Source organism: Eucyclogobius newberryi, unplaced genomic scaffold (assembly GCF_026437365.1).
Source record: "Eucyclogobius newberryi isolate DKJ021-1_F unplaced genomic scaffold, fEucNew1.0.hap1 SCAF_11, whole genome shotgun sequence".
NCBI lineage: Eukaryota > Metazoa > Chordata > Actinopteri > Gobiiformes > Gobiidae > Eucyclogobius > Eucyclogobius newberryi.
The window spans coordinates 35208447-35236232 of NW_027315735.1; the positions used below are offsets into that span (position 1 = coordinate 35208447).

At 45.0% G+C, this 27786-nt stretch overlaps 1 protein-coding gene across 2 annotated transcripts; it reads left to right on the top strand.

The window, feature by feature from the left end:
* The first annotated feature begins 8238 nt into the window (after positions 1-8238).
* Positions 8239-24097, top strand: lman2 (lectin, mannose-binding 2). Of its 2 annotated transcripts, XM_072440043.1 has the most exons (9): positions 8239-8447; positions 10618-10724; positions 16559-16676; positions 18452-18534; positions 19998-20159; positions 21093-21207; positions 21296-21415; positions 22700-22896; positions 23915-24097. In XM_072440043.1, exons 1-8 carry the CDS (start codon positions 8312-8314, stop codon positions 22858-22860), a joined length of 1002 nt encoding a protein of 333 aa, XP_072296144.1. In that variant the 5' UTR covers positions 8239-8311; the 3' UTR covers positions 22861-22896; positions 23915-24097. The 2 variants fall into 2 exon arrangements, with proteins under 2 accessions (XP_072296144.1, XP_072296145.1); XM_072440044.1 differs by lacking the exons at positions 18452-18534; positions 23915-24097 and adding an exon at positions 18588-18667 and having other exon boundaries at positions 22700-22957.
* Positions 24098-27786: the final 3689 nt, after the last annotated feature.

The following is a 27786-nucleotide window of genomic DNA, read 5'->3' on the forward strand; positions in this document are numbered from 1 at the left end:
GCTGCAGTCACATGATGAGGCGGGTCAATAAGTGCGTCCGGTCTGTGTTGGAGCTACAGTTGGTTCCAATGGAAAGTCTCCTCAGGCTCCACTGGACGCAGCGCTTATGTCCATCACCTACATGTTTGTGCTGGACTCACACATCGACCCGTCCTCAGGCCGGACTCAGGCCGGACTCAGGCCGGACTCAGGCCGGACTCAGGCCGGACTCAGGCCGGACTCAGACCGGACTCAGGCCGGACTCAGACCGGACTCAGGCCGGACTCAGGCCGGACTCAGACCAGACTCAGGCCGGACTCAGGCCGGACTCAGGCCGGACTCAGGCCGGACTCAGGCCGGACTCAGACCGGAATCAGGCCGGACTCAGGCCGGACTCAGACCGGACTCAGACCGGACTCAGACAAGACTCAGTCCGGACTCAGGCCGGACTGAGACAGGACTCAGGCCGGACTCAGGCCGGACTCAGGCCGGACTCAGACTGGACTCAGACTGGACTCAGGCCGGACTCAGGCCGGACTCAGGCCGGACTCAGGCCGGACTCAGACAGGACTCAGGCCGGACTCAGGCCGGACTCAGGCCGGACTCAGACAGGACTCAGGCCGGACTCAGGCCGGACTCAGGCCGGACTCAGTCCGGACTCAGACCGGACTCAGGCCGGACTCAGTCCGGACTCAGGCCGGACTCAGGCCGGACTCAGGCCGGACTCAGGCCGGACTCAGACAGGACTCAGGCCGGACTCAGGCCGGACTCAGGCCGGACTCAGGCCGGACTCAGACAGGACTCAGACCGGACTCAGTCTGGACTCAGACAGGACTCAGACTGGACTCAGACTGGACTCAGACCGGACTCAGGCCGGACTCAGTCTGGACTCAGTCCGGACCGTGCACAACACACATCAACCTTAAAAGGAGAACCAAACGTATGACCGGGGCCAGTGGGTGTGTCCAGACTCCTCCCCCTTCCCAGTGCCAGTCCAAGCCGCCCTCGTCCCGGGCGGCTCTTCATTCACCACGACACCAAACGACCAGGACAAGACTGTGGACACGAGTCTCGTCCCAGGCGGGAGGGGCCGTGTCCCTCTGTGGCCTGGGAACGCCTCGAGATCCTGAGGGAAGTGTCTGGAGTGAGGGAAGTCTGGGATTTCCTGCTCAGACTGCTGCCCCCGCGGCCCGGACCATCCCGCACCACAACATGTGGAAAGAGTGGAACAATTAGAGAAAAGAGTAAGAGACGATAAAGGTCTGAACACGGTTAAAGGGCCCGTGACATGTTCTAATGTGACTTTATTCTGTGTATTTGTACCTGTCGTACATATAAATGATACTTTTACACAATCGAGCAGGTATTTGTGGAGAAAACGTTGTAAAATCTGTAAAAAATGACAGGAAGTGACATCACACCAGGGACACTCGTACAGGAAGTGACATCACACCAGGGACACTCGTACAGGAAGTGACATCACACCAGGGACACTCATACAGGAAGTGACATCACACCAGGGACAGTCGTACAGGAAGTGACATCAGACCAGGGACACTCGTACAGGAAGTGACATCACACCAGGGACACTCATACAGGAAGTGACATCACACCAGGGACAGTCGTACAGGAAGTGACATCAGACCAGGGACACTCATACAGGAAGTGACATCACACCAGGGACAGTCGTACAGGAAGTGACATCACATCAGGGACACTCCTACAGGAAGTGACATCACATCAGGGACACTCGTACAGGAAGTGACATCACACCAGGGACACTCATACAGGAAGTGACATCACATCAGGGACACTCCTACAGGAAGTGACATCACATCAGGGACACTCATACAGGAAGTGACATCACATCAGGGACACTCCTACAGGAAGTGACATCACATCAGGGACACTCATACAGGAAGTGACATCACATCAGGGACACTCATTCCAGTCAAAGTTTATGCAGAATTGACACAAAGAAACAACTTTTTTGACTATTTAAACATTAATTCAACAAAATAAAGTCGTTCTTGTGTGTTTTTATTTGTCAAAAAAAAACTGTGACATCAGATGAGTTTTGGCCCAGTGTTTTCTGGGTAATTTCCTCATGTGATGTCATCAATCACAAACAGGAAGTGACGTTATAAACCCAAAAAATGAGATTTTCTGTGAAAAATTGTGACGATTTTTAGCAAAATTCTAAATATATCTATCGTACGTAACTGCATTTCAGTTCAGCGACTCGTCCGACCTGCAGGGGGCGCTTTCACTCATGAAACACCGCGGTAAATACTTCAAACCCGGCGCAGTCTTCACGACAGAAAAGCGACTTCCTCGGCATCGGCCCGTGCGTTTCCGCCTCATGCATATTCATCCGCTCTTGTTTGCGTGCGTCACCGTGGGGACGGGCGCCGCCAGTCACTCCGCCGCGGCACGCCGACCTCGTTCTGTCCCAGTTAGAAGTCTCCCTCGGAACGCCACCTCCCTGTTTTTAACGACACTAATCACCACGGTTAAGCTCACGCCTCGAGCCAACGTCCCGCTAAGCGTCAATCACCCGAGCGCATTTAAAGAGTCGGCGGCGCCAAATGAACAACGACGAATGGTCTTTTTGTTCGACAGTTAATGAGGTAAAACGAGACGTAATCTGCGTTTGGATCGTTTTCCGTCGTTTACATCGTCCGGCGTGTTTGTGTTCCTCGAGTTTGTGACAGAATGGAAGACGAAATGAAGACGAAAACTGACAAAAATGGAGCTAATCAGATTTAGCTCTGTTTTTTGGACGATAAATGGATGTAAAAAGACTGAAAGCGCCCCCTACAGGCCGGACGACTCATGGAACTGAAATGCAGTTCAGATAAATATATTTTAAATTGTGCTAAAAATGGTAAAAATGTTGTCACAGAATAGCACATTTTTTAGGTTTATAATGTCACTTCCTGTTTGTAATCAATGACATCACAGAAGGAAATTACCCAGCAAACACTGGGCCAGAACTCATCTAATGTCACCATTTATTTTAATTTGACAAACAAAAATGTATAAGAGCGACTTTATTTTGTTCAATTAACGTTTAGAAAGTCAAAAATATGTTTATTTTGTGCAAGTGTTCCTGGTGTGATGTCACTTCCTGTCATTTTTCAACACATTTTTTGACTTTTCTCCATAAATACCTGCTCGATCGGTATAAAACTATAATTTATAAGTACAACTGGCAAAAATACACCAAAAAAAATCAAAACTAGACAATCGTAAAACCTGTCATACGTCACTTTAATATTTGCATCTAAAACGGTCACGATTATAACTGCTTTGGTCCTTTCGATGACATGGCGGCCGGAACAATCACATTTTATCACCCTCATTTCACGGCGAGCGTTTGTATCTGTATTTGTAATAAAATCGACGTCTCCGCGCGTCCGTTTTACCGTTAAACCGCGGCTCGGTCTGTGCTCGGGACGACGCCGGTGAGTCACGGGAGGCTTGACATTTACGGTACAAACCCCGACGGAGAAAGAAGAATCTGGACTTTAATTGAGTCTCGTCTCCGCCGGTGACTAATGCGCGCGAGTCTGACGGATTATCCGCGCGCAACAGGCTTTTATTGGGCCTCAAACTTTTCCGACCGAGTTCAGCCTCAGAGAGAAATGGACTTTTATTTCAAGAGTCAAACGGGAACAAAACTGGATGGTCGGGTGGAGGCCGCGTACTGTTATCAATCGCCTTCTATTAACTTTTGTCTGGGAAAAGTAGATTCAATCGAGGCGGTGTGGGCGGTATAAGGCTGAATAATTAATGCTTGTGTTTGTGCAGTTGCACTCGAACGGGGGAAATGTCTCCGCGGGCCTAAAAATGTCCCAAATGCAGTGTTTAAACCTGCACAAAAAGGTCAGTTTTCAGTTCATTTGCATGTTTTTGTGCGAGTGATTCTCCACGGACGTTTGCACTGGCAGGAAGTTGGACAAAATGGACTTAAATATTGTCAAAAAACACATTATATCTCGATTACAGATGATTTAGACAAGACCAGGACAGAAGTGGATAGAAACAAGTCGAAACCGAATCCAAGAATGAATGTTGAAATGAATTTAAATGTGTAAATAAATACATGCATTTTTACACTAAAGTCCCTCTAATGAGTCAAATAAGTAATAACTAAATGAAGGAACGAGTAGATTGCGAAATAAATACATACACAAATATATTTAGAAATACATAGAAATGTAAACTCTGAAAAAAGAACAATAGTAATATTATTAATGAAAAATAAAAGAGAACGCTTGAAATAGAAACATTACATTAAACTCAAGCATATTTTTACAGCAGGTTATTCCCCAGAATGTATGCATTAAGTTATAGATGTATTTATTATTTTACACATGTATTTCGATTTGTAACATTCGTTCTTGTATTTCCAATTTTGCATTGTAATAATAAATATAGCCGCAAGCGGCAATGATCGGCCCTCGCCACGCCGCCGCCACACCGCCGCCACGCCGCAAGAGGAGGGGGCGCTAACGCGCCCCAATTGTCCTTTTATTACGCCTACTGCTGAATCTGTGACGCTGTCACATCTTCTCCCCTTTGTTTTACCATCAAAAAGCTATTTTATTTTGAATTCTTGGCAAAATGTGCGGCTTTGCCGCACAGACACCGTGACTCTTTGAATGAAAATGTGGATAACTTTTGATGGTCCACCCCTGAAGATGAGTCCCACCAAATTTCAGGTTAATAGGGCTGACGCCCTGGGAGGAGTTTGTGAAAGTCTAAAGTGTAAACATGTTCTGGCGATTTCCCCATTGGAATAACATGAAAGGTTTCGGTCATCGTTGGGCAACGCCATAACAATTATGACATGGGTCTCATTGACTTTTTTGATGGGGATGCTAAAATTGAGTTGTGTGTCAAATTTCATATAATTTCGCAAAACTAAACATTTAACCTCCATATAAAATCTGTAGGGGGCGCTGTGGCGCCAAATGAATTTATTTCACTTCAAGTAGGTTTAGGGCAAAGAGTTTAACAACTGATTCTAATTTGATGCAATTCGGACTTTATCTGCGCAAACGGCAGAAATTTTAAATATGGGAGATTTCTGAAATTTTAGTTACAGTTTGCGGCTTCGCCGCACAGAGACCGTGAGAGGTATCAATGTAATTTGGATAACTTTTGATGTCCCACTCCTCAGTAGCATTTTCACCAAATTTCAGCTTTTTAGGGCCAACGCCCTGGGAGGAGTTCGTAAAAGTACGACGTTTGGAAAAACTCCGAAGTCATGTTTAGCCATTTTTGAAGCAATATGGCCGACATTTGGTTCGGGGGACAACGTTGCCGTAATAATATTTTTTACTTCTCTTGTCACCATCTACCTCTGCGCCAAATTTCATGATTCTACGATCAGATTTTTTTTGGGTCATTTCCCATCTCTCAATGCATTTTTGGTACATTTGGTGGCGCTGACGCGCCAATTTTTTTTATTTTAGAAAAGGGAAATAGCCAGAATGTAGAGAGGCACGATTTTTAGAGGTGTGCAAATTTTTGTGACTTTTCGTCAATGTTCACTGGGTGAAAAATAGGGGGGTTGGTCCCGAGAAGAAGAAGAAGAAAGAAAGAAAGAAAGAAAGAATAATATTCCGATGCGAAAACAATGTTTCCCATTTTTCAAATATCATAAACTATACATTTTCGGAAAGCGCTCGCGCTTTCCTACCTCATGGTGTGGGTCCCTGGTCACTGACGGGTACTTTCGATAATTTTGAGTGGGCTCCGCCCACTTTGTGTTTTTGGCCCTCTATACAGTAATAATGTTCAATTTTTGCATTACATGCTTATATGCACGGAACATGCAAGAGATGGGGAACGTATTCGTGAGCTACTTAGCGCAAATGAGTGCTTTATATGGGCAATGTAAAGTGCTCGTTTAGTGCGAACTTTTGCACGGGCTTCGCCCGTTTACAACGGTAATGTTCCATTTTCCTACAACTAATTAGTATGCACGGGGCGTGCATGAGTGGAGGAGTGCGTTAGTGAGTGTTTGGAAGTGGGCGAGCGCTTCGCGCTCGATTTCGTGCGCACTACGTGCGCACTTTCGCAGCCGTGCTTCGCACGGCCTTACGAGATTAATAGGCCTCTCGCCAGCTTGTGGCGCTCGGGCCTAATAATGATAAATATAGCTGCAAGCGGCAATGATCGGCCCTCGCCAAAATTGAGTTGTGTGTCAAATTTCGTAAAATTTCGCAAAACTAAACATTTAACCTCCATATAAAATCTGTAGGGGGCGCTGTGGCGCCAAATGAATTTATTTCACTTCAAGTAGGTTTAGGGCAAAGAGTTTAACAACTGATTCTAATTTGACGCAATTCGGACTTTATCTGCGCAAACGGCAGAAATTTTAAATTTGGGAGATTTCTGAAATTCTAGCTACAGTTTGTGGCTTCGCTGCTCAGAGGCCGTGACAGGTATCAATGTCATTTTAATAACTTTTGATGTCCCACTTTTTTTGGGTCATTTCCTATCTCTCAATGCATTTTTGGTACATTTGGGGGCGCTGACGCGCCAATATTTTTTTATTTTAGAAAAAGGAAATAGCCAGAATGTAGAGAGGCACGATTTTTAGAGGTGTGCAAATTTTTGTGACTTTTCGTCAATGTTCACTGGGTGAAAAATAGGGGGGTTGGTCCCGAGAAGAAAGAATAATATTCCGATGCGAAAACAATGTTTCCCATTTTTCAAATGTCATAAACTATACATTTTCGGAAAGCGCTCGCGCTTTCCTACCTCATGGTGTGGGTCCCTGGTCACTGACGGGTACTTTCGTTAATTTTGAGTGGGCTCCGCCCACTTTGTGTTTTTGGCCCTCTATACAGTAATAATGTTCAATTTTTGCATTACGTGTTTATATGCACGGAACATGCAAGAGATGGGGAACGTATTCGTGAGCTACTTAGCGCAAATGAGTGCTTTATATGGGTTGGGTTTCGTGCGCACTTTCGCAGCCGTGCTTCGCACGGCCTTACGGAACTAATAGGCCTCTCGCCAGCTTGTGGCGCTCGGGCCTAATAATAATAATAATACTACAGAGGGTATTATTATCCTTTGCTTTTTCGAGTTGTAACTCACTGTCTGTGTTAAGAATTTGACCTGTAAATAAAGGTTTTACTGCATGAATCACTCGACTGACTCATGTGATGAAGAGACATGAGAAACGACAAACGCCGCGTTTGTGCAGCTCACGCCGACCGTCCACTCCAAGGATCTATTATAATATCTATATATATTATATATATATATATATACACGTCCACTCCATGGATCTACGATATTATATATATATATATATATATATATATATATATATATATATATATATATATATATATATATATATATATATATATATATATATATATATACATACGTCGTCTCGCAGCCTGCGTTTCCAGAAAAGACTCATACAAAAGTCAAATTTAGATTACACATTAAAACTGCTGTAATTTTGGCAGTTAAAATGGCGCCTCCCTCTTTCCTTTGCCACTGTGTGTACATTACAAGTTAATTCAAATGTAGGATACAGATTAAATGGAGGTTATTGTGAAGGAAATATGTTTATATTAAAATAATATAATTATTTAATCATTTTATCACTTTTATTATGTATGGAACCCATTCTTGTCTCCATGAAACGTGTTTACATTCCTGCTGTTTGATGTCTGTCCATTAACATGCCTGTCCCAATCAAATAAATACAGTAAATGTAAAAAGAAATAAATGAACACAATGAAAACAACTCTTCCTATTCCATCCTCTTTTCTTCAATCCAATGCAATAACATCAAAACATTTATATCAGGTAAATTTACTATAATTATTGTTTTAATTTCAACAAGTTGAATATGAAAAATGTTGGTGTTTTTCATGGGACCGTGCGCAGACTTGTGTTGCCATCGTGTGGATCAGACTTACAACTGCAGGCGCGTTCTGATTGGCCGAAATTGCGATGTGCTTTTATCTGATTGGCTGTTTGCTGATGTGTTCCGTTTACAAAATCGCTCCGGGTGAAACACAAACTACTTTTCTCGTCGTCCACTGATCAAGTACTTATTCTAGACGACAACGTATCGAGTTGAGAAGACAAATATTTATATCAGATTTTGTGTTGATTTTTAAAGTAAATTGATGTGAAGATAACAAACTAGTTTAGTCAAAAGTAGGAACACAAATCCGCTCTGGAGTCGCTTTCCGCCCGGACTGTTATAGCAGACGGACCAGCTCTGTCGGAGTCGGAGGAAACTGGCATGTTTTGAGGCCGATTTCCACGCGAAAAATCGGCCAAAATGCGGATATTGACGGCTCGCGTGTGCGCCGCGCTGGTCCTGCTGGGGCTCGGGCTCGCTCCGGTGCGCGGGGACATCACGGACGGGAACGCGGAGCACCTTAAGCGGGAACACAGCCTGATGAAGCCGTACCAGGGTGAGAAGACGACGAACGACTAGCGCGGAGCTCACCTGCGGAAAACAACACCGCGAGATGCGTGTTTCCCGACTACATACACGCGATTATGACCGTGAAACAAACGCAAATAATACGCGCGTGGCGCCGGTTGTCAAGGCAACGACACGGACGCGTTGTCACAGTTGCGTTTCGTGAAGTAGCATGTTTATTATAACGTTAAAAATGTGAAACGCATTCGCCAAAACAAACCGGAAACGGGGGTTATTACGTACAACTTGACTTTTACGAGCTTTTAACGTTATTATAATACATTCCCTCATCACGAACTCACTCAAACTTATATTTTTATTGATGCACGTTTGAGTATTCCTGTGTTTTTTCTGCATTCGCGGCGTGAGAGCTCAGAAAATGCCCGTTTTCACCTTCCCCCTATCCATGGGCAGTGTTGGCAAGAATACTTTTAGTTGCAAAATATCGAATACCCTGAGTATTTATGTAGTGCTGTGTTCTGAATACTTAAAATACTTCCACAATAAGATGCAACATGAAACGACAAGGATAATAGCAAATATATAAGGATAAAAATAAGGATTAAATAAGAATAGACTAGATATTTTGACTGCATATACACATATTGCTGTACATAATTGAGTGCAAATGGACAAGTTGTTGACATAATTTATTACAGTGATTGTTCTGAAGCGCTTCCTGTTGGAGCTGTTTGCGTTTCCTGTTGGAGCTGTTCGCTTTCGAGCCGCTGAACAGGTTTATTACGGTCTTATCTAAACCTGTTCACGCCTCGACAAACACAGACAGAGCTCGTGAGGGGCGGGACCGTTCTCTCAAGCTGAAACATCTCGAATGAAGAAACGGAACATCTCAAAAGTCCACGGAAACTGGTTATTTGATATTATGATATACAGTGATCCGTCGCTATGTCGCGGTTCACTTTTCACGGTCTCGCTGCTTCGCGGATTTTCATCATGCATTGTGTTCTGCATTCTGATTGGCTAAACAGTCTCTCCGCGTCTTCTCTACCCGTGTGTCAATAAGGTTATGGATTAATATGTACACGTACGTAAAACCGCTTGCCAAATTGAAGTTTGCGAGGCCGGTGAGAGCGCGTATGAGAGGCCGGTGAGAGAACTCCCTCGGGTTCTTCTTGGAACGTAACCCCCGCGATAAACGAGGGATCACTGTAAACGACTCAAACGTAAACCAATTTGATCCAAAACATTTGTTTTACTGTATTTTCTTGACTTTAAGTCTTCTTTTTTCATAGTTTTTGCCGGGGTGCGACTTATACTCCAGAGCGACTTATATGTGATATTTTCTGTTATTTTCACTCTGACAATCACAAGAGGGCGCTCTAGGCTCTGAGCGACGCAGAAGAAGAATCTGCACTTCCTCTTCCTCTGGAGTTTGTGGAGTTGTTTAGAAGTGACACAGAGGAAGAAGAATTCAATGGATTTAGTGATTTGGGGTAAAACTGATGCTTTGCTAAACTTGTTAGCATGTTCTTTATGCTATAGTTATCTGAATAACTGTTCATATGTTACGTGAACATACCAGACACTTACCACAGTTCTGTCTGTGCCTCATGTAGCCGAAGGTGTTAGCGTTAGCATACGTCATGTAGCTGAAGGTGTTAGCGTTAGCATACGTCATGTAGCTGAAGGTGTTAGCGTTAGCATACGTCATGTAGCTGAAGGTGTTAGCGTTAGCATACGTCATGTAGCTGAAGGTGTTAGCGTTAGCATACGTCATGTAGCTGAAGGCGTTAGCGTTAGCATACGTCATGTAGCTGAAGGTGTTAGTGTTAGCATTAGCATACGTACACCTATTCACCATGTTCTCTCATCTGTTATTATTTTAAACTGCATTTCAAGATGAAACGTCTGTTCTTGGTCTTGGATTTTATCAAATACATTTCCCCAAAAAATGCGACTTATACTCCAGTGAGACTTATGTGTATTTTTCAGTTTTTTGGCTGGTGCCCCGGACTTATACTCCGGAAAATACGATAGTTTGTCTTGTCTGATTCATAAAGACTGTCTGTGATGCTGAGAGTCTGTAGAGTATTTTTACCTTGATTGCTTATATTTTTGATTATATTTGTGTTTCCCGTGTGGTCTCAGGCGTGTGACGTGTTGTTTGACATGTGTCTGTGTTTCCCGTGTGGTCTTAGGCGTGGGCAGCCAGTGGGACTTCTGGGGCAGCACTTTGGTGACCAGCTCATACGTGCGCCTCACTCCGGACGAGCGCAGCAAACAAGGCTCCATCTGGAACACTGTGGTCAGAACACACGCTCCACACACTGTCTGTGGTCAGAACACACGCTCCACACACTGTCTGTGGTCAGAACACACGCTCCACACACTGTCTGTGGTCAGAACACACGCTCCACACACTGTCTGTGGTCAGAACACACGCTCCACACACTGTCTGTGGTCAGAACACACGCTCCACACACTGTCTGTGGTCAGAACACACGCTCCACACACTGTCTGTGGTCATAACACACGCTCCACACACTGGCTGTGGTCATAACACACGCTCCACACACTGTCTGTGGTCAGAACACACGCTCCACACACTGTCTGTGGTCAGAACACACGCTCCACACACTGTCTGTGGTCAGAACACACGCTCCACACACTGTCTGTGGTCAGAACACACGCTCCACACACTGTCTGTGGTCAGAACACACGCTCCACACACTGTTTATGGTCAGAACACACGCTCCACACACTGTCTGTGGTCAGAACACACGCTCCACACACTGTCTGTGGTCAGAACACACGCTCCACACACTGTCTGTGGTCAGAACACACGCTCCACACACTGTCTGTGGTCATAACACACGCTCCACACACTGTCTGTGGTCAGAACACACGCTCCACACACTGTCTGTGGTCAGAACACACGCTCCACACACTGTTTATGGTCAGAACACACGCTCCACACACTGTCTGTGGTCAGAACACACGCTCCACACACTGTCTGTGGTCAGAACACACGCTCCACACACTGTCTGTGGTCAGAACACACGCTCCACACACTGTCTGTGGTCAGAACACACGCTCCACACACTGTCTGTGGTCAGAACACACGCTCCACACACTGTCTGTGGTCAGAACACACGCTCCACACACTGTCTGTGGTCAGAACACACGCTCCACACACTGTCTGTGGTCAGAACACACGCTCCACACACTGTCTGTGGTCAGAACACACGCTCCACACACTGTCTGTGGTCAGAACACACGCTCCACACACTGTCTGTGGTCAGAACACACGCTCCACACACTGTCTGTGGTCAGAACACACGCTCCACACACTGTCTGTGGTCAGAACACACGCTCCACACACTGTCTGTGGTCAGAACACACGCTCCACACACTGTCTGTGGTCAGAACACACGCTCCACACACTGTTTATGGTCAGAACACACGCTCCACACACTGTCTGTGGTCAGAACACACGCTCCACACACTGTTTATGGTCAGAACACACGCTCCACACACTGTCTGTGGTCAGAACACACGCTCCACACACTGTCTGTGGTCAGAACACACGCTCCACACACTGTCTGTGGTCATAACACACGCTCCACACACTGTCTGTGGTCATAACACACGCTCCACACACTGTCTGTGGTCAGAACACACGCTCCACACACTGTCTGTGGTCAGAACACACGCTCCACACACTGTCTGTGGTCAGAACACACGCTCCACACACTGTCTGTGGTCAGAACACACGCTCCACACACTGTCTGTGGTCAGAACACACGCTCCACACACTGTCTATGGTCAGAACACACGCTCCACACACTGTCTGTGGTCAGAACACACGCTCCACACACTGTCTGTGGTCAGAACACACGCTCCACACACTGTCTGTGGTCAGAACACACGCTCCACACACTGTCTGTGGTCAGAACACACGCTCCACACACTGTCTGTGGTCATAACACACGCTCCACACACTGTTTATGGTCAGAACACACGCTCCACACACTGTCTGTGGTCAGAACACACGCTCCACACACTGTCTGTGGTCATAACACACGCTCCACACACTGTCTGTGGTCATAACACACGCTCCACACACTGTCTGTGGTCAGAACACACGCTCCACACACTGTCTGTGGTCAGAACACACGCTCCACACACTGTCTGTGGTCAGAACACACGCTCCACACACTGTCTGTGGTCAGAACACACGCTCCACACACTGTCTGTGGTCAGAACACACGCTCCACACACTGTCTGTGGTCAGAACACACGCTCCACACACTGTCTGTGGTCAGAACACACGCTCCACACACTGTCTGTGGTCAGAACACACGCTCCACACACTGTCTGTGGTCAGAACACACGCTCCACACACTGTCTGTGGTCAGAACACACGTTCCACACACTGTCTGTGGTCAGAACACACGCTCCACACACTGTCTGTGGTCAGAACACACGCTCCACACACTGTCTGTGGTCAGAACACACGCTCCACACACTGTCTGTGGTCAGAACACACGCTCCACACACTGTCTGTGGTCAGAACACACGCTCCACACACTGTCTGTGGTCAGAACACACGCTCCACACACTGTCTGTGGTCAGAACACACGCTCCACACACTGTCTGTGGTCAGAACACACGCTCCACACACTGTCTGTGGTCAGAACACACGCTCCACACACTGTCTGTGGTCAGAACACACGCTCCACACACTGTCTGTGGTCAGAACACACGCTCCACACACTGTCTGTGGTCAGAACACACGCTCCACACACTGTTTATGGTCAGAACACACGCTCCACACACTGTCTGTGGTCAGAACACACGCTCCACACACTGTCTGTGGTCATAACACACGCTCCACACACTGGCTGTGGTCATAACACACGCTCCACACACTGTCTGTGGTCAGAACACACGCTCCACACACTGTCTGTGGTCAGAACACACGCTCCACACACTGTCTGTGGTCAGAACACACGCTCCACACACTGTCTGTGGTCAGAACACACGCTCCACACACTGTCTGTGGTCAGAACACACGCTCCACACACTGTCTGTGGTCAGAACACACGCTCCACACACTGTCTGTGGTCAGAACACACGCTCCACACACTGTCTGTGGTCAGAACACACGCTCCACACACTGTCTGTGGTCAGAACACACGCTCCACACACTGTCTGTGGTCAGAACACACGCTCCACACACTGTCTGTGGTCAGAACACACGCTCCACACACTGTCTGTGGTCAGAACACACGCTCCACACACTGTCTGTGGTCAGAACACACGCTCCACACACTGTCTGTGGTCAGAACACACGCTCCACACACTGTCTGTGGTCAGAACACACGCTCCACACACTGTCTGTGGTCAGAACACACGCTCCACACACTGTCTGTGGTCAGAACACACGCTCCACACACTGTCTGTGGTCAGAACACACGCTCCACACACTGTCTGTGGTCAGAACACACGCTCCACACACTGTCTGTGGTCAGAACACACGCTCCACACACTGTCTGTGGTCAGAACACACGCTCCACACACTGTCTGTGGTCAGAACACACACAGTCAGCTGGTCCCGGTCACTGCCGTCGAGCGGTCAGTTTGTCCCGTTCACTTCTCAAATAACGTGAGATTTTGCCGTTACATCGCATGCTTTTCAAGTGTCGTCATGGAGATATGTTTAATTATCATATCACGTTTGTCTTCTGTGATCAAAGCGATTAAAAATGGTCAAAGAAACACAAACGTCCAGTGTAATCAGCGATATTTCTGCACTTTTGTGGTTCATGTTCTGGTCCTTTTACATTCTGTCCGACCCTTGACCCTAAACCAAGACATTTACAGACATTTTAGCACATTTACATACATTTACAGACATTTTAGCACATTTATGCCACTTTGATGCAAAAATACATCAAATGCTCTTTTTTTATCTAGGTTTAATGCAGAAGAACGATTCATATTTGTCTGAAACTGCAAGCCCAGAGGCCCCCCCCTCTGTTGACGACAGAAAACTCTTTGGAGATTTGACACCCCCTCCCCCACTGTGGCCACCTCTGCCAACCCAACCCCACCTCCCCCACCCCTCTCTCAGTATAGGAACAGGATGTGTGCCGACTATTCCGCAAATCCAACCCTCGAAAAGCTGCTGGACCAGTCGTGTCACCCCGGCCACCTTAAGACACTGCGCAGGCGAGCTGACTCCTGTCGTCACTGGCATTTTTAACACCTCCTGGAGTCATGCCATGTCCCAGCTTCAAGTCGTCCATCATCGTCCCTGTCCCCAAGAAGCCCCGGATGACTGGACTTAATGACTACAGACCTGTGGGGCTGACATCTGTAGTCATGAAGTCATTTGAGCGCCTGGTCCTCCCCCACCTCAAGTCCCTCCCCCCTGCTGAACCCTCCTGCTGGACCCCCTGCAGTTCGCCTACAGAGCCAACAAGTCTGTGGACGACGCCATTAACCTGGCTCTCCACTTCACCTGCAGCACCTGGACTCCCAGGAACCTACACCAGGATCCTGTTTGTGGACTTCAGCTCTGCATCAACACCATCCTCCTGCTCTGCTCCAGGACAAGCTCTCCCAGCTCAATGAGCTTGACTCCACCTGCAGAGGGAGCGCTGACTCCACCCGTAGGTGGAGTGCTGACTCCAACCGCAGGGGGAGCGCTGACTCCACCCGCAGGGGGAGCTCTGACTCCACCCGCAGGGGGAGCGCCGACTCCACCCGCAGGGGGAGCGCCGACTCCACCCGCAGGGGGAGCTCCGACTCCACCCGCAGGGGGAGCGCCGACTCCACCCGCAGGGGGAGCGCCGACTCCACCCGCAGGGGGAGCGCCGACTCCACCCGCAGGGGGAGCTCTGACTCCACCCGCAGGGGGAGCACAGTGCGTGCGGCTGGAGAAGAATGTCTCACATGCGGCCTATCAGCACAGGAGCTCCACAGGGCTTTCTTTCTCCCCTGCTCTTCTCCCTGTGACTACACCACCCTCATCGCCATGACGACACCACCCTCATCGCCATGACTACACCACCCTCATCGCCATGACGACACCACTCTCATCGCCATGACGACACCACCCTCATTGGGCTCATCTCGGACAGGGGTGAGTCTGTGGTTATGCATAACCACTGTGGACTCCCTCCGCTTTCTCTGCAGCACCATCACCAGGACCTCAAGTGTGAGCCACCATCAGCTCCTCATCAAGAAGGCCCAGCAGAGGATGTACTTCCTGCAGCAGCTGAGGAAAGTGAAGCTGCCAGCGGAGATGATGGTGCAGATCTACACGATCATCATTGAGTCCATCCTCACCTCCTCCATCATCGTGTGGTACGCTGGAGCCACAGCCAGGGACAAAAAGAGACTACAGCGCATTGTGCGCTCTGCTGAGAAGGTGATCGGCCGCGAACTCCCATCTCTGCAGGACCTGTACGTTTCCAGGGCTCTGGACGAGCAGGTCGGATCACAGCCGACCCTTCTCACCCTGGACATGGACTATTTGAGCCACTCCCCTCAGGCAGGAGGCCACTCCCCTCAGGCAGGAGGCCACTCCCCATCAGGACCAGAACCTCCCGTCACAAGAACAGTTTCTTTCCCTCTGCCGTTGGACTCATGAACACTGCCTAAGCACTTTGTACTCACTGCACTGTCACTTCCTATTGCACTACTTAACTTTATGTTTTATATTTTATTTTATTTTGTACATATCAGGCCGTTTTTGTATACTGTGTTCAATATTTTGTTGTTTGTGTTGCACTGAATCACCAGGACAAGTTCCTATGTTTGTGATTTTTTGTTCATCGACAAATGGCAATAAACCTTATTCTGATTCTGATTTATGACGCTTTGTGATGCAAAAATACATCAAATGCTTTTTTAGGTTTAATGCAGAAGAACGATTATATTCTGTTTAAGTCTGATTCTGCCTGTTTGGAAATTGTAGCTTTCCTGACATCCACGTTGTGTTGTCTGTTGCGCGTCTGCGGTTGTGCGTCTGCGGTTGTGCGTCTGCGGTTGTGCGTCTGCGGTTGTGCGTCTGCGGTTGTGCGTCTGCGGTTGTGCGTCTGCGGTTGTGCGTCTGTTGTGGCGTTGCAGCCGTGTTACCTGAAGGACTGGGAGATGCACGTGCAGTTCAAAGTTCACGGGTCGGGGAAGAAGAACCTCCACGGAGACGGCCTCGCCATCTGGTACACGAGAGACCGACTCCACCCAGGTCTGTGTGTGTGTGTGTGTGTGTGCGTCTGTGTACGTCCTTTTGTGTCTGTGTGTATCTGTAAACGCACATTTTCCATTACATGCTGCTTTTTCACGCCCTCTAGTGTTTGTGAAAGGAAACAGCGGTCAAATGCCGTTTATTGTCTCCTCATTTTGCACTGAACCTTTCCTTTCGTTGATTTGTTTGTGGTCGACTAGAGCTGGGCAATATGTGCGAGTATTAGAAACCTGGTCGGATAACACGCTTTTATGGAGACTGAGAAGGAAAAGCGTCAGCCAATACGTTCTTAAAAGTAATGCAAAAACGACTTAAAGGGCCCATGGTAGGTTTTTATGACTTTCTAATTTTGACTTTATTTGGTGTATTTGTACCTTTTGTACATGTAAATCATAGTTTTACACCAATCGAGCAGGTATTTGTGGAGAAAACGTTGAAAAATCTGTAGAAAATGACAGGAAGTGACATCACACCAGGGACTCATTCCAGTCAAATCATTTTTTTGAAAATTGCACAATTTACACAACGAAACAATTTTTTTTACTCTCAACATTAATTCAACAAAATAAAGTCGCTCATGTATTTTTTGTCAAATAAATAACATTTTGGCCCAGTGTTTGCTGGGTAATTTCCTAGTGTGATGTCATCAATTACAAACAGGAAGTGACATTATAAACCTAAAAAAATGGTATTCTAGGATAACATTTGTATAATGTTTTGCAAAATTCAAAATATATTTATGTTAATTGCATTTTAGTTCAATGAGTTGTCCGACCTGTAGGGGGCGCTTTAAAATACTGCTGAATGAACGCTTTTATTCCACACTATTGAAGTCGTCCGTGGAAATCTGTAAAGAGTTTGACGTTTATTAAAAAGTAAAAGACGATGGATTGCTTTGGCCAAGACTCGTTTGGAAAAGAGCTGTTTAATCTCAATAGGATGGTCCTGGTTAAATACAAAATAAAATAAAAAACATTGTAGCGTTTTAGGATGAATCTAGTCTACTAAAAAGACGAGATATACGTTCTTAAAGCGCCCCCTACAGGTCGGACAACTCATTGAACTAAAACTAAAAATTCTAAAAATTATCACGGAATAGCACATTTTTTAGGTTTATAATGTCACTTACTGTCTGTAATTGATGACATCACACTAGGAAATTACCCAGCAAACACTGGGCCAAAACTCATCTAATGTCACAATTTTATTTATTTGACTGACTTTATTTTGAGCGACTTTATTTTGTTGAATTCATGTTTAGAGAGTCAAAAAAGTTGTTTCTTTGCGTAAATTCTGCATAAATTTCCTGACGTCCCTGGTGTGATGTCACTTCCTGTCATTTTCAACAGATTTTTCAAACGTTTTCTCCACAAATACCTGCTCGACTGGTGTAAAACAATCATTTATATGTACAACATGTATAAATACACTAAATAAAGTCAGAATTAGAAAGTCGTAAAAACCTGTCATGGGCCCTTTTAAGATGAATATATTTAGAATTGTGCTAAAATATAGATATACACATGTTATCACAGAATAGCAAATTTTGTAGGTTTATAACGTTACTTCCTGTTTGTAATTGATGACATCACACTAGGAAAGGACCCAGTGATCATGACTAAAGCAGGTCACAACGTAAACAACAGCCTACGGTACATTTTTATGTCAAATAAAATCCAGAGTACTGACAAAAGTAGATGTATATTGCCCAGCCCTACGCGCTCCCCGCCTCCCCCTGCTGCACGGCGCTCACATGTGCCCGTCTCCATCCTCAGGCCCCGTCTTTGGGAACCAGGACCAGTTTCATGGCCTGGTCATATTTGTGGACACCTTCCGCAACGACCTCCACGGCATGGATGTAAGTGCAGTGTGTGCGGGCCCCGTTAACGCGCCGCCGCTCTCTCCCCGCAGGGCCCGTCTTCTCCAACAAAGCCCAGTTTCACGGACTGGCCGTTTTTATAGACACTTACTCTAACGATGAGACGTCAGACGTGAGTTGGCCACGTGGTCATCGCTCCCGGCATGCTCCGAACGCCATCCGCACCGCAGTTTATCATTTACCATGTTACGATGTCATTATCGTCAAAGACACACCTGGAGTCGGGTTTAGGTTTTTCTATTATTATTATTATTATTTTTTAAATATATTCATTATTTTAAATGTGTTCAATTTTATATTGTTTTGATTTTATTTAGATTTTTTCAGTTTTTTACATTATTATTATTTGTATTATTATTTTTTATATTTTCATTATTTCAAAGGTATTTAATTTTGTTCTTTTATTTTTTTTCGTTTTTTACATTTATTATTATTATTCCGTCTCATGTTTATTTTTTTATTTTTTATTTTACATTATTTTTATAACAATTTATTATTATTATTATTATTGCGTCTCTTTATTTATTTATTTTTTTTACTTTTTATTTATTCTTTACATTATTTTTATTATTGCGTCTCTTGTTTATTTTTTTTACTTTTTTTTTTTTACTATTATTATTGCGTCTCATGTTTTCAAATAAATAAAAAAATAAATAATGAAAAATAATGTTTGCCCTGAAAACCACACATGACCTTCTCTGTCAGCCGTTCCCTCATCAGGAGTTGTGTTTGCGCTCCATCTACTGGCAGCAGAGGGGAATTACCATGTGGAAATAAACAAAAGCTAGCTCACGCGCTAATGCTAATGCTAATGCTAGCTGATGTCACAGATCTGGGTAAAGTTGGGACGGAGTGTTTTCTGAGGCTCGAAAAACAAGTGTGAATGAAAGTTAAAAACGACTCCAGCCGTGTTTTTGATGATGTCCAGTTTTAGAACATGAATGAAAGGTCTTTTTAAAGGTGCATTATGTAAAGGATCCACCCCCCGCTTGTCTCCATGGAGCCGTTTGTCCGGAATGTTCCACAGTACGGCGTTAAAACTCGCAAATCTCCATGGAGACGAGCAAATGACGTCACCTAAGCTACAGGTCAGAGCTGATGTTCCAGGTAATGAAAAAACAAATGAAAGATGGACACGTCTAATGCCGCACTGTGGAACATTACAGGCGCCTTTAAACACAAATGTTGAGTTGTGTTTGTTTAGTCTGGAAGTCACGCTTTTAAGACGACATTTATAATTCAAACAATATTTGATCAACTCTTTTACTCTAAAGCCACACTAGATTCTTATTATATTTTGTTGTCACTCGTCACGTTATTTGTTTTCCTGTTTTTTATTTGTGCATCTTTTGTGTTTTGTGCTCGTTGATGTCTGTTTTTGACAACATTTAGTTTCAGTTTCAGTGGTGTGTGGGCGGGGCCTAACCTTCTCTCCCCTCCAGCGCTCGTTCCCGTACATCTCGGCGATGGTGAACAACGGCTCGGTGAGCTACGACCACGGCAAAGACGGGCGCTCGTCGGAGCTCGGGGGCTGTTCCGCCGAGGTCCGGAACCGAGAGTACGACACGTACCTCGCCGTGCGCTACTCCAAAGGACGCCTCACGGTACGAGCCGCATCACAGCGCTGGCCACCTCTGGGTTTAGCTTAGTCATCTTTTTCAACTTATTGCTGTTTGATTTTTTTTATTTTATGATTTTGTAGCTCGCTTTTTATTGAATTTTTAAAAAATAAAATAAATAATTTTTAAAAATTACATTTTTTATTTAAAAAATACATTTTTATCATCATTCTATCCATTTTCGTGCTGGATTTCTTCATCTTTTTTCATCTTAATGTTTGATTTTTCTTAAATCTTTTGCTTCTGCTTTTATCGTTATACTGTACATTTTTGGACTGGTTTTCTTATTACATGTTTTGCATCTTATTGTTGTTTGATTTGTCTTCATTTTTAGTTCTTGTATCGCTCACTTTTTATTCAATTTTTACATTTTTCATCATCATTCGATCTGTTTTTAAGTAGCTGGAGTTAATTGATGCAAATCTTATCTTTTTGGCTGAAATGTTCCGCAGTGTGGCATTTACGGCTGCAACTTACCATGATTTTAGCCGTCGACCAGCCAAACAATTGATTTCTATGACGCATATGAGCCTTTTTAAGGCTTTTTAAGCTTAATATAATATCAAAGACTGAAATATGATGACTTAAGACTTCTACATGCAGAATATGCACAAATAAAATGTATTTTTTAGAAAAATCTGAAATAGTTTCATCTTTTTTGACTTTCCTCCTTTTAATAATGTCTTAAAAAGGAGAAAATAAAATGCAAATAAACATAAATGAAAAAGTGAAGAAACAATATATTTCATTTCCACTGCATTTAAATTCAAATAATTCAAATTTGTCCATTTCCAAGTTAGAAAACTCTTTCTGTGTTTGAGTCTGTTCTGCCCAGATCAATGTTTTCGCTCTGAGCCACTTGCAGTTGCAGAATTGTATTATTATTATTGTATTTGACTCTATCTCGTCTGGTTTCAGATCATGGTGGACGTGGACGACAAAAACGAGTGGAAAGAGTGCATCGACATTGGCGGCGTGCGACTGCCCACCGGGTACTATTTCGGAGCGTCGGCGGCGACGGGCGACCTGTCCGGTACGCGCCCCCCACGAGGAGCGACGCGGGCACAAGATCGCCGGGCGAATCGCCGTGGAAACTGTGTGATTGTTGTTTTGGGTTTCAGACAACCACGACATCATCTCCATGAAGCTGTACCAGCTGATGGTGGAGCACAGTCCGGAGGAGGACAACCTGGACTGGACCAAGATCGAGCCCAGCGTCAGCCTGCTCAAGTCGCCCAAAGGTGAGGTCAGAGGTCAGAGGTCAGACGGTCAGAGGTCAGAGGGTCAGAGGCGACGGTCACCAACGCGCTCGTTACCCTGACCGACCAGCGTGTGTAGCCAACAGGAGATATTAAGTACCTTTGTCACTGAAAAATTGCGTCTAAAGCAGGAAAATATGAGTAAAACCTTTAAAAATGTACTAAAAAAAACACATTTTAAAATTATTTTTAAAACATGAAACAACAAGAACAAACACACAAAACATAACGGCCATGAAACACATTAAAACCACATTATAAAGTAATTCACCACAGTGAGTCGAATGATATAGTCACATTAAACTGTCTTTATTTAAATGCAAATAAAGGTGTGACTCCAACCGCCAATCATTTATAGAACATGAGGTTTGTAAGTCATGGCCAGTAGAGGGCGTCACTGCACCTTTAAGCACATGTACCATGTACCATGTACCGTGTAACGTGTACCGTGTACCGTGTAACGTGTAACGTGTAACGTGTACCGTGTACCGTGTACCGTGTAACGTGTACCGTGTACCGTGTAACGTGTACCGTGTAACGTGTAACGTGTACCGTGTAACGTGTACCGTGTAACGTGTACCGTGTACCGTGTACCATGTACCATGTAACATGTAACATGTACTCGTTTATTCTCTTAAACTCATGAAGCTGTGTCACAAAAACATGGTTTAGACTTATTTCTAGATCATATTGTTCTGAAATAAAACCACATCTATGTAGTTATCACAGATTTAAGAAGAATAATGTTATGTTGATATTAACTATAAATGCCTCTCCTCGCCCCGTTTCCTCCTCTCCTCGCCCCGTTTCCTCCTCTCCTCGCCCCGTTTCCTCCTCCTCTCCTCGTTTCCTCCTCTCCTCGCCCCGTTTCCTCCTCCTCGCCCCGTTTCCTCCTCTCCTCGCCCCGTTTCCTCCTCCTCTCCTCGTTTCCTCCTCTCCTCGCCCCGTTTCCTCCTCCTCTCCTCGTTTCCTCCTCTCCTCGTTTCCTCCTCTCCTCGTTTCCGCCTCTCTTTGCCCCGTTTCCTCCTCCTCTCCTCGTTTCCTCCTCCTCTCCTCGTTTCCTCCTCTCCTCGCCCTGTTTCCTCCTCTTCTCGCCCCGTTTCCTCCTCCTCTCCTCGTTTCCTCCTCTCCTCGCCCCGTTTCCTCCTCGCCCCGTTTCCTCCTCTCCTCGCCCCGTTTCCTCCTCTCCTCGCCCCGTTTCCTCCTCTCCTCGCCCCGTTTCCTCCTCTCCTCACCCCTCGCCCCGTTCCCGCTCTCTTTCCTCAGACAACATCGACGACCCGACGGGTAACTTCCGGAGCTCGCCCCTGACGGGCTGGAAGGTGTTCCTGCTGTTGCTATGCGCCCTGCTGGGCATCGTGGTCTGTGCCGTGGTCGGCGCCGTCGTCTTCCAGAAGCGGCAGGAGCGAAACAAGAGGTTTTACTGAAGAAGAAACTGAACCAACTGAAGCGGGACTCTGAATGTGAACTTTTATGACGATTGTACAAATGTTGATATGTTTGAAGCGCTGCGTTTGGAGAGGGCGGGGCGCAAGGGCGGGGCGCAAGGGCGGGGCGCAAGGGCGGGGCGCAAGGGCGGGGCGCTAGGGCGGGGCGCTAGGGCGGGGCGTGAGGGCGGGGCGCGCTTGAGCCCAAAGTCATTCAAACCACAGGGTTGAAAGTGGGCAATGGCCGAGAGGAATGAAGAGAGAAACGAGGCTTTATGTTTGATTCAGAAGTTTATTTACCACCGGAACCGACCGGAACCACAGCGGCGTTGGACGGGTCAAATGCAGAGGACAAATGAAGTGTGCCTTCTGATCTAGGGATGGGATTATTCACGTCATAATGTAATCGTAAGAAGCAAAAATCAATAATCATGACCATTTTAGAAAAAAATTACGTCTGTTAAGCTCAATTTTTCATCTAAAAGAATCGTCCTAAATGTAAAGAACTTTTGTATCCAACTCTTTTTGTCTCATTTACTGTGTCGCTGTTGTTCGGTCACAGTCTCAAAATGTGTCTGAACGTGTTTTTAAACGGATTAGTCGCAAATGTGAAATGTTTGTCGAATCAAACTCAAAAGTGCAGAATCTTCTCTCACTCTGACGTTTACAACAGCGTTTTTTCATTTTCATCGTTCATCAGCTCTTTTCACATTTTCCCACCGGTTATAGTGAAACGGAATAGGCCCCCGCCCTGCCCCCCTCGAGCTTTCCTTCCGACTCGGCGACCGCGGGCGAGATCCGTTTCCGTTTTTTTTTTTTCTGAACAAAAGCGCCTGCAGCGTTGTCGGTGTTTTTCGTCTGTGTTTCAAGTCAAAATGGCAAAAGTCTGAATCGTTTTGGGCTCGAATCGCTCCTCCTCTTCCTCCTCCTCCTCTTCCTCCTCCTCTTCGTACTGATTTGCTTCTTGGTTTGTTTAGTTTTATCTTATTTTTGTGTTTTTTTACATTCTGCTCTGAAATCGTGTCTTTGTTTTGTTTGTTTGGTTTGTCACTAGTGGCTCCGCCTTCTTTCCCGCCTCCTCTTCTCGGTCCACGGCGTCACACTTCCTGTTCCGCCCCGTGGCACTTCCTGTTCTTCTCTGATTGGTTCAAACTTGTTCCGTTCGTCGTGTTCGAAACTGTCGAGCGTCAAAACCACTGGATCAAACTCTTTGTGTCATAAAAGGCTGAAAACAGTCGCCGTCCAGTGTCTTTTCTGTCCTTTCAGCGCCGGACGAAGTGACAGTTTATTTTCTAAAAGTACAGATATAGTGAAGGTAAAAGTATCACATTATTACATCTACTGAAGTAAAAGTAGACTCCTCCTTTAAAGTGTAAAAAGTAAAAGGAATTCTGTTGATTTTCAGTCAAACACAACTTTTCTGGTCATTTTTCTTTAAAAAGCTTTTTTTTCTCAAAGGAAAAAAACAAACTCCTCTAAAACCATGAGAAAATATACTTCAGCCCAGTGGAGCAGGAAGTACAAGTACGCGCACCGAAGTGAAGTAAAAGTAAAAAGTGTCCGCAGTAAAATGTACTTACCGTATTTTCCGGAGTATAATTGGCTCCAGCCAAAAGATGCATAATAAAAAAACATCTATAAGTCGCACTGGAGTATGAAATGCAGTGTGAAAATAACAAATAATATCACATATAAGTCGCTCCGGAGTATATAAGTATAAATAGAAGTATAAGTTGCATCCGGCCAAAACTATGTAAAAAGGTGCCACTTATAGTCCAGAAAATACGGTAGACTTTTTCAGTATTCGTACTTTGCTTATGTAGAAAGCACTTTTACTTTAGTACTATCCACCATGATGCGTGTGACGAGGTGCGTCTGCAGGTGGCGCTGTCGTCCTGTGTTCATCAGACGCCATCACTGAAGAAGAAGAACCAAAACAAACTCCAAGAGAATAAATTTTTATTGGTTTATTAAGTTAAAAAATGAATTAAAAACTCTGCGTTTATGAACTGAAACTAAAATAATGCAAACATCGGAGTCATTGCAGAAATTAAGACTTGAATCTTTCTTTTGTTCTATATTTGTTGTATTATCACAGTTTTAAATGGAAAAAATAAACGGTAAAACAGACAAAGTTAGGCTTCTGCATCTATATTTTATTCATGTATCTTTTCCTTTCTTTGTCAAAGATCAATCGAGCTAACACTGCCCCCTGTTGTTCACTTATACAAACCACAAGAAACGATCTTTAAAACTAAACGTGTTTTATGTATTTTGTTATTTTATTGATTTCACTTTTAACCAGAAGGTAAAGTATTTAGCCTAGAATAAACAAGAATAAATCAACATTACAACAATTATAAGCATAAACAGAGTCATAATGCCGACTTTAAATCAAAATGCTACATACTTTAACCCTCTTTGCTGCCAGTTTTAGTTTCTTTGTCGTTTGTCACCGAGCGCGGTGCAAAACAAACACACAAACAATGGGCATAAGTTATAAAACAATAAGTTGCTCAAAATATCTGCAAAGAGTGAATCATCAGTTTAGACGCGACCGCGCCTTTAAAGCTCCGTTAACGACGCTCTTGTTTTCTGGTGAAGGGTTCGTCACGGTCAAAGTTCATCGTAGGATTTTTAGGCTTTATTTGACTGGACGGCGCAGCGTGAAACGGAGATGCGACGGGGGAACGACACGCAGCAAATTGTCAAACGGCGGATTCGAAGTCACAACAAAGAGCCGACAAAAAGACTCTAAATAAAATATTTTTTGACCTGTTTGTCCAGAAAAGTGTTGTCAGGAGGGACCAGAGGACTTACAGAGGTCACTCCTGAGGCTCAGCTTTATGTTTCAGCTCGTTAGCCGCTAATGCTAATGTTAATTTACATCCTGGATCTATTAAACTGACTGGATATGGTATCGTTAGCTTAAACTATGGTAGGGTATCGTTAGCTGAAACTATGGTATGGTATCGTTAGCTTAAACTATGGTATGGTATCGTTAGCTTAAACTATGGTAAGGTATCGTTAGCTTAAACTATGGTATGGTATCGTTAGCTTAAACTATGGTAGGGTATCGTTAGCTTAAACTATGGTATGGTAGCGTTAGCTGAAACTATGGTATGGTATTGTTAGCTTAAACTATGGTATGGTATCGTTAGCTTAAACTATGGTAGGTTTTGTTAGCTTAAACTATGGTATGGTATCGTTAGCTGAAACTATGGTAGGGTATTGTTAGCTTAAACTATGGTAGGGTATCGTTAGCTTAAACTATGGTACGGTATCGTTAGCTTAAACTATGGTAGGGTATCGTTAGCTGAAACTATGGTAGGGTATCGTTAGCTTAAACTATGGTAGGGTATCGTTAGCTTAAACTATGGTAGGGTATCGTTAGCTTAAACTATGGTAGGGTATCGTTAGCTTAAACTATGGTAGGGTATCGTTAGCTTAAACTATGGTAGGGTATCGTTAGCTTAAACTATGGTAGGGTATCGTTAGCTGAAACTATGGTATGGTATCGTTAGCTGAAACTATGGTATGGTATCGTTAGCTGAAACTATGGTATGGTATCGTTAGCTGAAACTATGGTATGGTATCGTCAGCTTAAACTATGGTAGGTTTTGTTAGCTTAAACTATGGTATGGTATCGTTAGCTGAAACTATGGTAGGGTATCGTTAGCTTAAACTATGGTAGGATATCGTTAGCTTAAACTATGGTATGGTATCGTTAGCTTAAACTATGGTAGGGTATCGTTAGCTTAAACTATGGTAGGGTATCGTTAGCTTAAACTATGGTAGGGTATCGTTAGCTTAAACTATGGTAGGGTATCGTTAGCTGAAACTATGGTATGGTATCGTTAGCTGAAACTATGGTAGGGTATCGTTAGCTTAAACTATGGTAGGATATCGTTAGCTTAAACTATGGTATGGTATCGTTAGCTTAAACTATGGTAGGGTATCGTTAGCTGAAACTATGGTAGGGTATCGTTAGCTTAAACTATGGTAGGGTATCGTTAGCTTAAACTATGGTAGGGTATCGTTAGCTGAAACTATGGTATGGTATCGTTAGCTGAAACTATGGTAGGGTATCGTTAGCGTAAACCTGTCAGAAACGGGGGCGATCAGGGCCTGAGAGTGGAGCGAGCCGAGAAGAGCTGAGGGAAATGTCGTAGTTGGAAGATCGGAAGTTTCGGGATAAACCGGGAGTCGCGCCGAACGCAAAAGTATCGCTCAACGGAAACGTTCTGCCATTTTGTCGCTCCGAACGGCGACACGTGTGAGCCGCGACGGTCGGGCCGTCGTCGAAAGCGTCCGGGTCGAATAGACCTCTTCAAATTATACCTTTTTCATCAAACTCATGCAAACTTATTATTCCCATTCTCCAAGGTCATAACTAAATATAGCAGTTACTTTGATCTGGGACCTTGGCTATGCCTCAAGAGCCATTTCGTTTTTAAAAATGTGGGATATTATGTCCGCGTTTTCTTTGTAGCTTCCCAGAGGTCGATGCTATAGCATTGAAAGTGGTACAAATGAAAGCTAATCACATTTTCATGAACATGGTGTCAAACACATGGACATCTGTGTCAATTATAACTCATTTTAATGCACAAACATACATATTATAGAGTAAAGCTGTATGGATAGTATAGACTATAGAGCAGGCCTGGCCAACCCGCGGCTCCCGAGCCGCATGCGGCTCTTTTAAGTTCATATCAACATTTGTGTTTGTGTTGTGCCAGACGGCGCTCTGCGTGCGCGGAGGCGCCCGCACGGTGATTCTCCGCACGGCGGGCGCTGCGAGACCGCACGGAAGTGGAGCTTCGGCATTCTCCGGACCACGGCTCGGGAGCCAATCAGAGCCAAGCACACAAACTTTGTCGACCAATCAGCGCGCAGCATGCATATTTTCACTTGTAAATAGTA

Excerpts from the sequence above, each read along its gene's own strand:
- lman2 (XM_072440043.1), top strand. The coding sequence starts at position 8,312 with ATGCGGATATTGACGGCTCGCGTGTGCGCCGCGCTGGTCCTGCTGGGG. Across the intron at positions 18,535-19,997 it reads ACGACCTCCACGGCATGGAT|CGCTCGTTCCCGTACATCTC; the intron begins GTAAGTGCAGTG and ends TCTCCCCTCCAG. Across the intron at positions 20,160-21,092 it reads ACTCCAAAGGACGCCTCACG|ATCATGGTGGACGTGGACGA; the intron begins GTACGAGCCGCA and ends GTCTGGTTTCAG.